This window comes from Psammomys obesus, unplaced genomic scaffold (assembly GCF_907164565.1).
Source record: "Psammomys obesus unplaced genomic scaffold, mPsaObe1.curated_primary_1811, whole genome shotgun sequence".
Taxonomy (NCBI): Eukaryota; Metazoa; Chordata; class Mammalia; order Rodentia; family Muridae; genus Psammomys; species Psammomys obesus.
Genome location: NW_026596051.1, coordinates 17,936,346 through 17,950,402, shown reverse-complemented (window position 1 = coordinate 17,950,402; position 14,057 = coordinate 17,936,346). Strand labels below are relative to the sequence as shown.

General features: G+C 42.1%; 1 protein-coding gene across 4 annotated transcripts in view; it reads right to left on the bottom strand.

The window, feature by feature from the left end:
* Positions 1 to 14,051, bottom strand: part of Grk4 (G protein-coupled receptor kinase 4) — a 63,645-nt gene extending 49,594 nt beyond the window's left edge. For 3 of the 4 annotated variants that reach the window (XM_055624099.1, XM_055624101.1, XM_055624100.1), the window contains exons 1-4: positions 13,415 to 14,051; positions 5,283 to 5,375; positions 1,311 to 1,423; positions 131 to 205 (exon numbers count right to left, since the gene is read on the bottom strand). In XM_055624099.1, the coding sequence (XP_055480074.1) occupies positions 131 to 205; positions 1,311 to 1,423; positions 5,283 to 5,375; positions 13,415 to 13,466 (333 nt within the window). In that variant the 5' untranslated portion in view covers positions 13,467 to 14,051. Of the gene's footprint in view, positions 1 to 130; positions 206 to 1,310; positions 1,424 to 5,278; positions 5,376 to 13,414 lie in introns of those variants that run through there. The other variant, XM_055624103.1, reaches the window with a different exon arrangement.
* Positions 14,052 to 14,057: the final 6 nt, after the last annotated feature.

The window sequence follows — 14,057 nt, the reverse complement described above, 5'->3', positions numbered from 1 at the left end:
AGCATCTGTAAGAAATTAAAAGCTTTAATACATTTATTATATTTTATCTAAAAAGTAAAAACACACAAACAACAGAAACACACACTTTAGGTAACTTACAAAAATCTTTATTAAAAGGAAGAAACCATACCTCTTTGAAGAATCTCTGTATGATGGATAGCCCAAATTCTCTTTGTTCCTCTTCAATGGTAACTTCATATTCTGCCTGATTAGAGAAATTAGGGAAAAGATAAAGATTAGTGACCTACTTACCAACAGTGTTTCATAATGCTTTATATCATCTGACCTATGAACTGACATGGTACCCTCAGAACCAGAGAGCAGTTCTATGGGTTACATTTAAATAGTTCTACAAGAATGTAAAGCTAATCTTGGTCCTTATGTCAGTGAGAGTGGGTGAGTTAATCTTCATTGTCAGTTTGGACTGGATTTAGAACCACCATGGAAATTTATCTCTAGATGTTTCTATGAAGGTGTTTCTAGAAAGAATAAACTGAGCAAGAAAGACCTACCCTAAGGGTAGATGATACCATCCCGCAAGCTGGAGTCCCAGGCTGAATAAAAAGGAGAAATCAGGGGGACTGGAGAGATGGCTCAGTGGTTAAGAGCCCTGTCTGCTCTTCCTCAAATGGACCCAGGTTCAATTCCCAGCATCCACATGGCAGCTCACAACTGTTTGTAACTCCAATTCTAAAGGATTTAAAATCCTCACACCAATGCACATAAAATAATAAATTATTTTAAAAAATGTTTAAAAAAAAAAAAAAGGAGAAATCAGGGCTAAAGAGATGGGTCAGCAGTTAAGCACACTTACTGCTCTTGCTAAGGACCCAGGTTCAGTTCCCAGAACTCACATGGTGGCAAAAAATAACCTGTAACTCCAGTTCCAAAAGAAGCATCTTCTGGCTGCCAGGGACACCAGACATATATATGGCACAAATCCACACAAACATGCAGGTATTTACACATAATTTTTTTTAAAGGAGAAAGATAAAGAGAAGTTTTCATCCCTTGCTGCTTTTTCATATACAAAAAGTACTCATCAGGAACCAGGAAGAATGTGCACAGCAATCAGGAGTTTGAGGCAAAAGGACTACTACAAGTCTAGGGCCAGGTCAGGCTACATTGTATGAGCCCTGACCTACCAAGTGTGGCCTAGGCTAGTGTGGGCTACACAATGAGAATCTACCTCAAAAATAGAGAGAAGGAGGGAAATAGGACATCAAGACAACTACCAACTCTGCCAGATCCAGTTTTTAATATTAAAAAGCACAAAGTTGGACAGTGCAATCCTGAAATGAATTACTTACCACTGCATCCAAGAATTCAATGCACCTCTTTAGATCTGGTTTTGTATCACAGAATTGTCTGAAAAGAAGCCTTCCCATTGGCTGCTTGTCACAAAGGCTGATAAAATCCTTTTCTGGGTAAAAGGGAGAAATAAACATAGTAGTTACTACCCACTAAAAGCTGTTCTGAATCTACATTCTATTTTCACTTAATACAATGAAAATCAAAAATAGTATTTATATTATTATTTCTAAACTACTGTTCTGTTTACTAATTTAAATTGAGTTATCGCCTTTAAAAGACACAAGCAGGGGCTGGGAGAGATGTTTGAGTTGGTAAAGTGCTTACTACAAAAGCATGAGGATCTGAGTTCATATACCCAGCACCCACATAAAAACCTGGGCATGGTGGGTGTTCTTGTAATCCCAGGGCTGAAGAGGTGAAGACAGGCAGATTCCAGGGGCTCACTTGCCAGACACTCTAGCTGAATTGCCAAGCTTCAGGTTCAACAAGAGATTCTGTCTCAAAAAATAAGGTGGAGAATGATCAAGGAAGACACCTAATATCCAGCCTCCGCATGCACATACACAAACATGTACAAACACATAATACACACAAATATAAATAAATAAATAAACAATCCAGAACAAAACAGGCAGAACTGATTGTGGTGGCACATGCTTATAACCCCAGCACTCTGGAGGCTTAGTCATTGAAGGCCGGTCTGAGTTACGTGATGAGACCCTCTCTCAAGAAATAAAACCAATCAACCAACACTCAGGCAGAGCCAAAGACAACTAGAACTTGTAAGGATTTGCAAAGCCTAACTTGAAACAGACTGTTCTTCTCTACAATGAAATATGTAGGAGATGGACAAGCCCTGACGGTGGCCATCTACCAGGAAGACAGGAGCATAAAGGAACTTTCTATGACTGCATCCACCATGGGTATCTAGAATATTGCATATGTAGCAATGTACTAAGTCAGAACTTTAAAAACATCCATATTTTTTATACTTGCAAAGAAAATTTAAAATATTTATGTTTACTGATTTGTTTGTGCTTTTATGATTAATGATTTTAACTTCCCCTTTCATGGTTACTTTTTTTTTTCTTTTCCATAAAAAATATTGTATCCCTTGCCTCTCCTTACCTCAACAATATTGTTCTGAGAATAAGGCCCTAATGTCCCAGCATTGGGTCAAAAAGAAAATAAAACAAAAGCATGTCTAGAACAAGTCAACCTTCCGCAAGAAATGTTCAGTAGCAGGGAAGGCAAATAAGAACAAAATCTAATGATATACATGGCTTAAAATGTAACAATTACTTTGTTGGTTTGTTATGAGTCTCACTAAGTAGTCCTGGCTGGCCTGCAACTTCCAACTTAGACCAAGGTAGCTTCAAACTGACAGATCCACCTACCTCTGCTTCTGCCTCCTGAATGTTGGGAATAAAGACCAGTAGTCCTTTACTGCACAGGACCATTATTTTGTACGCTTATTAAAAACAAAAGAAGAGAGGGAGTGAGAGGAGAGGTAGGAAAAGGAAAAGGAAGGGAATGGAGGGAAGGAAAAAAATGTGGAGGTGGGGAGGAGCTACTCCCTAGCAATGGCTACACTAGTTAGTTTTTGTCAAATGGACACAAATCTTACTAGACGTAACTAGGAAGAGGAAAATCTTACTTAGATTTATTTTATGTGTATAAATGCTTGGAAGTCAGAAGAGTGCACTGGATCCCCTGAAATTGCACTTACAGATGTTTGTGAGCCACTGTGTGGATGCTGGGAATTGAACCCAGGTCCTTTGTAACAGCAACCAGCACTTGTAATTACTGAGCCATCTCTCCAGTCCCAGGAAGAGTAAATCTTAATTGAAAACATCTCATAAAATTGGCCCATAGATAAGTCTATAGGCCATTTTCTTGATTAATGATGGATATGGGTGAACCCAGCTCACTGTGGGTTGTTCCACTCCTGGGTATACGTGAAAGAAAACTGAGCAAGCCCTAGAAAGCAAGCTTATGTAAACACATGACTCAAAGTAAACAGCTTTCTTCTTCAGCCTTTGCTTCAGTTTTTACCTCAGGTTCCTATCCTGAGTTCCTGCCCTGATTAGTTGGTTTTCCAAAAGTAACTCTAAAGTTAAGTGAACAAACCATAGCAAATCCCTCCAGAAAAGAGCTGATTAATATCAAGTAATTCTGGAAGTCTAAACCATTCCAGTTTTAGATCATTGGGTTTAAGCATGGAAATGTCTAGGCATGGGAGCTTGGGATTAAGTTCAGTAGGCAGAGTGCTTATATAAGATGCACAATGCCCTTGGGTTCCATCCCTAGCATTATATACACCATGTATGGCAGTATAAGTCCATAATCTGAGCACTTGGGAGGCAAAAGCAAGATCAGAAGTTCAAGGTCATTTTTGTCTACATAGCAAGCTCCAGGCCAGCATGGCCTACATAAATGCACATCTCAAAAAATATATCTAAAGAAAGGATTGAACTGTGCACATTTATTTATTTATGTATTTGTTTGTTTGTTTGTTTATTTATTTATTTATTTATTTTTAAGTCACTATCAACTAGTGATTTAATTCTCTAAGGTTAGGTCAGTTCAAAGAGAGACTCTGTCTCCACCTAAAGGAGAAAATCTGGACGGTACCCTGAAATGTCTAAGCCCAGAGGAACTTGCATGGGGCATGGCTTTTGCCAGCTGGTAATGGCCTACCTTGTGCCTTGTGCAGCACTGCAGCATAGAGAGAGGCGTGGTATAGGGCTTTGCGAATATAAAAAGGAGAGCCCGGAAAGAGCAAGTGTGGCACGTAGCAGTTTAAAAAGACAACACAAACGGTGTGGTTTGACAGAGAGAAACGCTTCCAGTACAGCTTGGAGGAGACTGCCGACTGCCTTTTCTCTTTACGAGATCTTTTAGAGCCCTAAAAGAACCCATTGATCCTAAACAGCCGGGAGAAGTAAAGGGGTCTGTGCCCCTCTTCCCACTAACCTTCTCTCTCCTACTTAGGGCTAGGGAGTTGGAAGGGAGAGGCTTTAAGGAACCCCAAATAAAACAGTTTAAAATCAAGCACTACAGGGCCCTGTCTCTATCTCATGCACATTGTACTCTGAGATCTAGAGCACTTTCACCATTTCACATTTCCCTAGGAGGACACCATGTGCTCCCTCAACACTTCCCTCAACACGTTTCCTCTTAGTAACCTAACACTTGCTGGGCCCGAGCCAGGATAGTAAGAATGCAGAGACTGTTACTTTCTCCTTCTGAGTTATTTGGACAGCAGTCTCAGAAGCCAAGAATGCTTTGAAAATGGGTAGCCCTAGATTTCTGGCCTTCAAGGCCCATGAAACAGACAAGCCAAAAAGAGGTACCAAAATGGGACTCGGCTGTGGTCATGATAACTACCTACATCAGCTTGGACACTTGGACTTGGAGTCAATCAATTTCTAGCCCAGACACTGTAATTCATAATTCATAATTATCAGCTCCAGGATATCCAACACTCTCTTCTGGTCTCCACAGGCACTGCACTGTTGTGCAAAGAGACATTTTTAAAATTTTTTAAGATTAATTTGTTTCTAATTTAGTTGTATGGGTGCTCTGCCTGCACATATGTTTGTGCACATGTGCATAGAGCCTGAGGAGGCCAGAAGAGGATGTCTAGATTGGGAGCTACAGACAGTTGTGAGCACAATGTGGATGTTGGGAACCAAACCTGAGTCTTCTGCAAGAGCAGCAAGTGCCTTTAACCACTAAGCCAACTCTGTAGCCTCAATATATACTGGTTTTTGTTAATGAAAAAGTCTGCAATAATCTTTCATAACTGCACTCTAGAAAATCTAAAATCTCTCCTACACACAAAAGACCAATGAATTTATGCAGATAATTTATTAGAAAATTTCTAACGCAAATATAGACCTGAAGAACTAGTGACATCTAAGTAGTGATGCGGTGTCAGACACAAGAAAGCGCTACTTACTTACCGATGGAGGATCTTAGCTCATTGCATTGGCTGACTGGAGGCAACTTCAGGAGTTCCTTCCATTTTTTACTACGACCAGTCTTTTTGCTAAATCCTGTTAAATTTGAAAAAAAAAAAATTTATATTTCAATTTGTGCTTTGTTTTTGCTTTTGAGACAGGGTCTCACTATGTAGTCCAGATAGGCCTTGAATTCTGGATCCTTCTGTATTAACATCCTTTATGTTAGAGTTACACAGCTATAACATCACACCTAGCCAAAAAAAAAAAAGCTTTCTTTATTAAAACATATATAGAGAATATACAATAGAAAATACTTTTTTCATAGTCAAAAATATCGTATTGTAAATGCTACTGTCTTTAACATACCTTACCATTTGAGTAAATAGATTGGTTACATAAGATGAATAAAGTTTGTAATAATTTGCCTCAACTAGACATCAGCTTCATGAAGTATAAACTTCCTCAGTCTCCAGTCTCCATTTCCAAATTTATAAACTAGATCCCACATGACACACTGTACAGTGCTACTTATAAACACTGGTTTAGCAGATGTATTTATTTTTAAATAATATTTACCAAACACCCACCATATGTCAAATATCTTCAAAGTACTGGAAATGCAGGGGTCAATTAAGAAAAGAAAAACTGTGGTGGGAGACAGCGTTCAGCAGTTAAAGATGCATACTTCTTTTGTAGAGGACCTGAGTTTTACTGCCAGCACCCACATTCAGTAGCACAACTGCCTATAACTCCAACTCCGGGAGACCCGATATCCTCTTCTAGCCTCTATAGACACTTCACAACACACACACACACACACACACACACACACACACACACACACACACACTATAGAGCCAGGCAGAGACTTACATACAATATTTTTTTTTAAGTCTTAAGAAACTACACAGTCTGTGGTGGAAGTAGAATTCAGTTATGAGAGTATATACGAGCACAGATGCCTGTGTTCTATCCCCCAAAACAATTATAAAGTTCACCCTCTATATTCTTTTAACAAATTTTTAGATTTATTTTACATATCATTATTTTGCCCACATTTATATACTTGCACCATGTGCATGCCTGGAATCCATAGAGATCATAAGAAGGTGTCAAATCCCCTGAAACTGGAATTATGGAAGGTTATGAGCCACACTGTGGGTGCTAGGAAACAAATCTAGGTTCTCTGCATGAGAAACAAATGCTCTTAACTGCTGAGCCATCTCTCCAGCCCAACCCCCCTATATCCTAAGTAAGAGAGAGGAGAAGTTGGTTCTTTTTGTTTGGTTTGGTTTGATTTGGCTTGGTTTTTCAAGACAAGGTTTCTCTATGTATCCCTGGCTGTCCTGGACTCACTTTGTAGACCAGGATGTCCTCGAACTCAAAATGATCCGCCTGTCTCTGCCTCTGGGATTACAGGCATGTGCCACCACACCATGCTGGGAGAGAAGATGAATAAGCCATACAATAATAAGTGATTAGAAAAAATTAGTCAATATTATAAATGTAAAAAATATGAAATAAAATTGAAGGGAAATTTTGAAGGGAAAAGGTGGAAGATACTATTGTGATTAGGTAGCATTAAAGGAGACCTCCCTGTAAAGATCACATGCAGACAGACTTGAACATGGGGCAAAGCCTTTAGAAGACTTGGGAAGAGGGCTGTGCTAGCTATTTGTGTCAATTTGACACAAACTATAGTCAACTGAGAGGAAGGAATGTCAATTTTTTAAAAAGCCTCCATAAGATCAGCCTGTAGGCAAGCCTGTAGTGCATTTTCTTAGTTAGTAATTGCCCAGCCCATTGTGGCCACCCCTGGGCTGGTGATCCCAGTTTCTCTAACAAAGTAGGCTGAGCTAGCCAGTAAGCAACACTCTTCCATGTCCTTTGCATCAGCTCCTGTCTCCAGGTTCTGACTTCCCTCATTGATGGATTGTTATTTGGAAGTTTAAGCTGAAATAAACCATTTCCTCCCCTTTGGTCATGGTGTTTCATCATAGCAATCGTAAACCTACCTAGATCAGAAGTTGGTACAAGGATAGTGTGGTATTGCTGTAACAGACCTGACCATGTTTCTTTGGGGAGGATTGTGGAAAAAACTTTGGAACTTTGGGCTAGAAAAACTATAGAGTGTTAAGAGCTCAATGAGCTGTTCTGTAGGAGCATGGAAGATAATGTTGAGAGCAGTACAGACAATGAAAGCCTGTTTTGTGAAGTTTTAGAGGGAAACTTCTAAAGCAAAGACTCTACAAGACCATTTGTGTGAAGAATCTGTTGTGGCCAAATTGCTGTAATTAACAAAAGACCGGAACTACTAAAGTAAAACCTTTGCTTTGAATAGATGTTGGTTAGTTGGGACTGAAGAGTAAGCTATAATTAAGAGACCAGCATCACTGAGGTGTAGTCTTCTGGGAAGTGTTTCAAGGCCAGCACACAGAAGCTGTGCTCCAGAAGTGGCCAAGGCTGTACCTTGTGCTGGCAGCTGGACTTGGCAGTGTAAGTCACACAACTGGTACTGGTTTTGACAGCATGGAAAGGTCATGGAGAGCAGCTAAGGCTTGGTACTGTGTGGCAGGGCTGGAGTCCCTGAAGACAGCCCAGGAGAGGCTACTGGTGAAAGTACAGCCTGGCTGCAGCAAGAGACCCCAGCAGTTTTGGAGATGCCAGAACCATGGGATGGCTGCCAAGAGCATCAGCTAACAGTGGAGTAGAGCCAGCCAGAACCTCAAAGACAAGCTGCAGAGAGTGGGCCAGAAACTTAGCCAAGCCCTTTGGAGGAACCCAAAAAATCTTGAGTTGATACCGCACATTAGATATTGAGTTATTTACACCGTTCAAATTTAGCTTTGCTTTGATTTGTTTTGACTGTATTCTGGTTCTTCCCTCTTGAAGTAAGAAAGTATTTGATTTATTTTTTATTTTATAGGAGCCCACAGTTGAGAAACATTATATTTTTAAAGTCTTTGGATTTTTGTTCATTTTTTATTAATTATTATTCACTTTATATGCCGGCTGTGGGCCCTTCTTTCCTCTTCTCCCCTCTATGTCCCTCCCCTAGTCCACTAATAGGGGAGGACCTCCTCCCCTTCTATCTGACCCTAGCCTATCAGGTCTCATCAGGACTGTCTACACTGTCTTCTCTGTGGCCTGGCAAGGTGGCACCCCCCAGGGCGAAGTGATCAGAGAGCCTGCCACTGAGTTCATGTCAGAGACAGCCCCTGCTCCCCTTACTAGGGAACTCACTTGGAGATTGAGTCTATGGTCTACATCTGAGCAAGGGTTTTTAGGTCCTCTCCATGCATTGTCCTTGGTTGGGTTATCAATCTCTGCAGGGCTGCCAGGACCCAGTTTTTTTTGGCTCAATTCTCATTCAGAATGGCAAAGGGGATAGACACTGGAAGCAGGAGAAGACAGGGACAGGACAGGAGCCAACCACAAACAGCCTCTGAAAGACTCCACTGATCAAAGTATCGAGCAGAGGCTGAGACTCACAGCCAAATTTTGGGCAGAATGCATGGAATTTTATGAAAGGAGGAAGAAATAGAAAGACCTGGAGAGGACAGGAGCTCCAAAAAGAGACCACAAAAGTCTTTAGATTTTTAAGAGAATAAGTATTTTTTAAAAGACTGCATTTTAAGTGTTTGAATGTTTAAAGGCTGTATGACTTTAAGTTTGTAAAATGTTTTATATTGTGATATTGTCTTAGGGGCTTACTGCCTCCTTCTGCTAACCTAGGCCTAGTCCTGGAAGCTTCTAGCCTCCGTACCATCTAACCTGTCCTAGAATGTTTTCAGTCTCTGAGACTTAAGCTCACCCTTTCTTGTTCTTACTGAGCTCTGAGCTGGCTGGTTCTGAGCTAGCTGTTCTGGCTCAAACTCCTCTCCTAGCTGATTTATTCAATTTGGCTGTTTTCTTGGCACCTGAATTTGCTTTGCTTGGCCTCAAACTGTCTCTAGCAATCTGCTCTAATCTCCTGGATCCTTCTCATTCTCTCTGGCTCATTCAGCCTTCACATGAGTTCTCTCTCTGCATTGCCTATTATGTAGCTTCCCATTCCTCTCTCTTCTCTGAGAGGTGGGCGCATCCTATTGTGTCAAATCTTTCTCTGATTCATCACCTTTTCTGCCACTCAATTAGGCATCACTTTCAAACATGAATGCTTCCTTCTACAAACTATCTTTACCTTCATTGTTTGGAATGTACCATGCCTGGACCTAAGCTTTTCTTTACTTGAAACTTGCTCTATACTAGGCTGGCCTTGAACTCAGAGATCTGCTTGCCTGTATCCTAGATTAAAGGCATTTCTGTATTCCAACCAGATCACAGAGACCTAGAAGGTCTTTGGATGTGATCTCTTGCCAGAGCAGCCAGGTTCTGAATTAAAATTCCTCCACATGATATCTTCATTAATGTGTGATCTCGGGGATAAACAAGAAAGGGAAGGTTGTTGCTTAACAGTAAGGTGTTTGTTCCAGGCAGTGGTGGCACACACCTTGAATCCCAGCACTCAGGAGATACAGGCAGGCAAAGCTCTGAGTTTGAGGCCAGCCTGGTATACATGGTATACAGAGTGAATTTCAGAACAGCCAGGGCTACACAGAGAAACCCAGTCTCTAAGAAAACAAACCAAAAAAATAAATAAATAAAATAAAAAGCAAGCAGAGCAAGCCAAGAGGAAGGAGCCAGTAAGCAGTACTCCTTCATGGCCTCTGCATCAGCCTTGCCTCCAGGTTACTGCCCTGACTTCTCTCAGTGATGGATTGTCACCTAGAAGTGAAAACTGAAATAAGCCCTTTCCTCCCCAAGTTGCTTCGATCATGGTGTTTCATCAAAGCAATAGTAACCCTAACTAGCACAAGGGCACTCATGATGGAACTGGAATGGACAAAGAGCTAACCGGCAATGTTTTTAAAAGACCTGTTATAACTGAAACTTTCCTTAAGTCAGAGAAATCAAATCTTTAATCTTAAACACTCTGAGAGACTTTCATCCAATTGTGTAATGTAGCTTAAGTGTCAACTAAGACTCAGAAAACTGGGAGGAAGGCCAAATTTCCTTGAGATTTGGTGAGCTCTGTCTGCAACGCAGTGGTTTGTTAAACTGTGAGAACATTGAACGTTGACCAAGCTCAGGAGAAAGCTCTGCTACAACAGAGGAGGCAGGTATAGGCCCAAGAGCTCTTTCAATCATCTGTGCTCCTCACATACTCTATTACAAATCTCAAGACTACAAGCTCTGAATTCAACAAGCCCACTGTCCAGAACACCTTACGTTAACATGTTCAAAACATTCACTACTTTCCCCAACAAAGTCTGCCTTAAAGTATAAAAAATAAAAATAGGGCTAGAGAGATGGCTCAGATGTTAAGAACACTATCTGCTCTTTCAGAGGTCCTGAGTTCAATACCCAGCAACTACATGGTGGCTCACAACCATCTGTAATGAGATCTGGTGTGAAGGTGGACATGAAGGCAGAACACTGTATATGTAATAAATAAATAAATCTTTTTAAAAAGTAAAAATAAAAAATTAGCAACCAGGCGAGGTGATACACACCTGTAATCCCAGCACACGGGGAAGTAGAAGCAGGTGGATCTCTGTGAGTTTGGGGCCACTTTGGTCTACAAAGTGAATTTAGGATAGCCAAGGCTATAGAGAGAAATCCTATCTTTTAAAACACCAAAATAGTAATAATAATAAATTAAATTAAATAAAAAATAAAAAATTAGGGGGCTGAAGAGATGGCTCAGTGGTTAAGAACATTGACTGCTCTTTCAGTAGACCTGGGTTCAATTTCTAACACCTACATGGAAGCTCACAACTGTCTGTAAATCCAGTTCCAGAGGATCCAACACTTGCACACAGATACACAGACAGGCAAAACAATGAACACAAAATTAAAAAAATCATAAAAATGTTTAAAAATAAAAATAAACATTTAATAAGCATTTGCTAGTGTAAATGAATGGTACTGCTTCAGCGGCAGCCACATCCCTAATGTAAGAAGGCCATGCCACACAGACTAGATCCATCATCCAGCAAAGATGGTCTGATCTTCACAGGTATACCCAAGAAGGACAAGGTTGCCACTGAGTCTAAGTACACTGCTTCCTTGTCATGGTATTCATGGACAGGTGACTTCTAAGATCTCAGGCCTCTGGCTTCTAGAGAGATTGCTCCTGTGGAGTTTAAATGGGCTTATTCATCTAGACAGATATCAGGCCCGTGAATAGGGCTCAGTATTCCTTTCCTCCTTTTTGAGGGTATGGTTTTCCTACATCTGTGGAAAATCCCAAATCCATATCCTGGGCAAGTGAGGGAACAAGTTTAGATGGTAGGCTTTGCTTGTCTCTCTCCCACTCTGTCTCTCTATGGTGCTGGGGACTTAATTGCTAGGTTCGGTCAGTGAAGGATCTGGTAGAACGATTGAGAACCAACCCCAAGGAGGTAGGTATATATGTGTGTTGTGTGTGTGTGTGTGTGTGTGTGTGTGTGTGTGTACCCAAACACACAGGGTTTACAGTTATAGTTGACAGTTATTCTATCTCCTTGTTGACACTTCATCAAGTACATATGAGGGTGCATGGGATCTGAACTCTGGTCCTCGTGTCTGTGCAGCAAGAACCTTACCAACAGACGATCACCCAAGGTCCCATCTTGTTTTTGAGATAGCATTTCTTGTTAGGACTTGGGCTTGCCAGTTATGCTAAAATGGCTAATCAGAAAGTCCTCAGGGCATCTATCCGTCTCTGCCTTTCCAAGGCTGGAATTATAAGCATCATGCCCTGGCTTTTTGCATAAAGGCTGGAGACTGAACCCAGGTTCTTGTGGGTTTTTAAAATAGATACACCAAGCTGGGCGTGTTGGCACATGCCTTTAGTCCCAGCACTCAGGGAGGCAAAGGGATAGAGATCTCTTTGAATTCCAGACCACCCTGGTCTACAAAGTGAGTTCAGGATAGCCAATGGTACTAGAGAAACCCTGTCTCTAAAAAGAGGATATACCATTATCTAATCTCTGCAACATTGTAATATTCCCATTTTTCAGACATTGTACCCAGATATGAAGGTAGAAAGGGAAGAAACACCTAAAATTGTTCAGATCTGATTTCCATTAAGGAGCTCCTTCCAGGACCAATTTAGAGTTTGAAGTGAGGGACAAGTTGAACAGTCAATGTTCTACTGAGAGAGAAAAGAGTGCATATTTCTCAGTCTTTCTTAGCTGCCTTATAAAAAAAAGCCAAGCCCTGGTTCTCTTCCCACTCATTCTTAGTTCTTCTATTCAAAATAGTATTATTACGCACAAACATTGAAAGGGTGATAACTTTTTTCTTTTTTTCGCAAATGTTTGTTTGACTATACCTCTAGCCTCCACTACTCAGTAAGTTTGAAGACATGCTATGAAGCTTAGACTGCCACTGAACTTAGGATCTTCCTGCTTCAGCCACCTCTCACTGCTCTTTACTCACAGGAGTTTCAAAGTGCTTCCTTTGGTATCTAATTCTAGACACCACTCACTACAACTTCAGGAATTTCTTAAAACGTTTCTTTTTTTGGAAAGGTTTTTTAAGGTTAGGTTTCCAGTGTTGAAGAATTCCAGTGTTGATTCTTCCTCCTGAAAAGCACTTGGGACATAAATGGACTTTTAATGGTGCTACAAACAATTTTTTAAAGGAACAAACAAAAACAAGGATCAAAAACATTTCTGTTACTCATTAGTTTTTCTCAAAGAATGTACTAGTCGGAGTTCTGTGAAATGAACACGTTTAAAATTCTCATGCATCTCCGTCCCAGGTACCTTTGCCTGGATAATCCAGAAATTCTAGGAAGTATGCATTTCAAACCTTTCCATACTCTTGTCTTTCAGATTAGCAATGCTGAGGATGGAATGGAATTCAGCCCCTACTGCATTTTAAGCAAGCGCTGCTTTTTCAAAACAACAAAGGTTAGCCCAGACGGACCACTTGCTGACACCAGGGCAAGCAGCAACACGAACACAGAATTGGTTCCAGTGGGATAAAAGCTCCGTTAAGAGGACAATGTGCACGACCCACCGAGATCAGGATTCTCTGAAGGACTGGAATTCCTAGAAAGCACTACCTGCAGGGAGACCGTGCGCCTGGGATGCACCCACCTTGACGAGCCTTCAGTAGCAGAGTGTTGGCCATGATGTTCTCGAATTCCATTAACCGCCGCCGACGCCGCCGGCGGGGCGGCCTCGGAGGTCCAGCTTTTCCGGGTGCAGGCAACGGAGACTGGCCGGGAGGAGACTCTAGAGCTACAGGGGCTGGGGCAGAGGCAGCGGCGGGGGCAGCCGCAGCCGCAGCCTCCGCGCATACCTCGTCCTGCGGGGGACAGGGCTTCTGGATGCTGGGTGGCTGCGACCGTGGCGTCGAGCGCGGCCGCCTACGCCGCTTCTTCTGCTGCTTCTGGAGTCCCAACCTCTGCCACCAGGAGCGGCGCCGCCGCCGCCGCCGCCGCCGTCGCCGCCGTGGGGCAGGTGAAGTCGGGGAAAGTCCTCTAGCTATGTTGACGTTCGGGCGAGGAGACTCCACTATCGGCGCCGGCGCGCGGTTGCTCAGCTTCCTCCCAGCATTATCGCTCGGGCCCAGGGCGCTGTAATTTCCTCCTCAGCGCCGGGTCCTGGGACGGCACTGAGTCTCCGCTGGGTCCCACCCCACACTAGCCCGAAGCTCACTAACCCGAGAGCCGTCTCCGGCGGCGACGGCGACAGCAGCCGCCGCCGCCGCAGCTGCCCGGTAACTCGCACGGCAGCC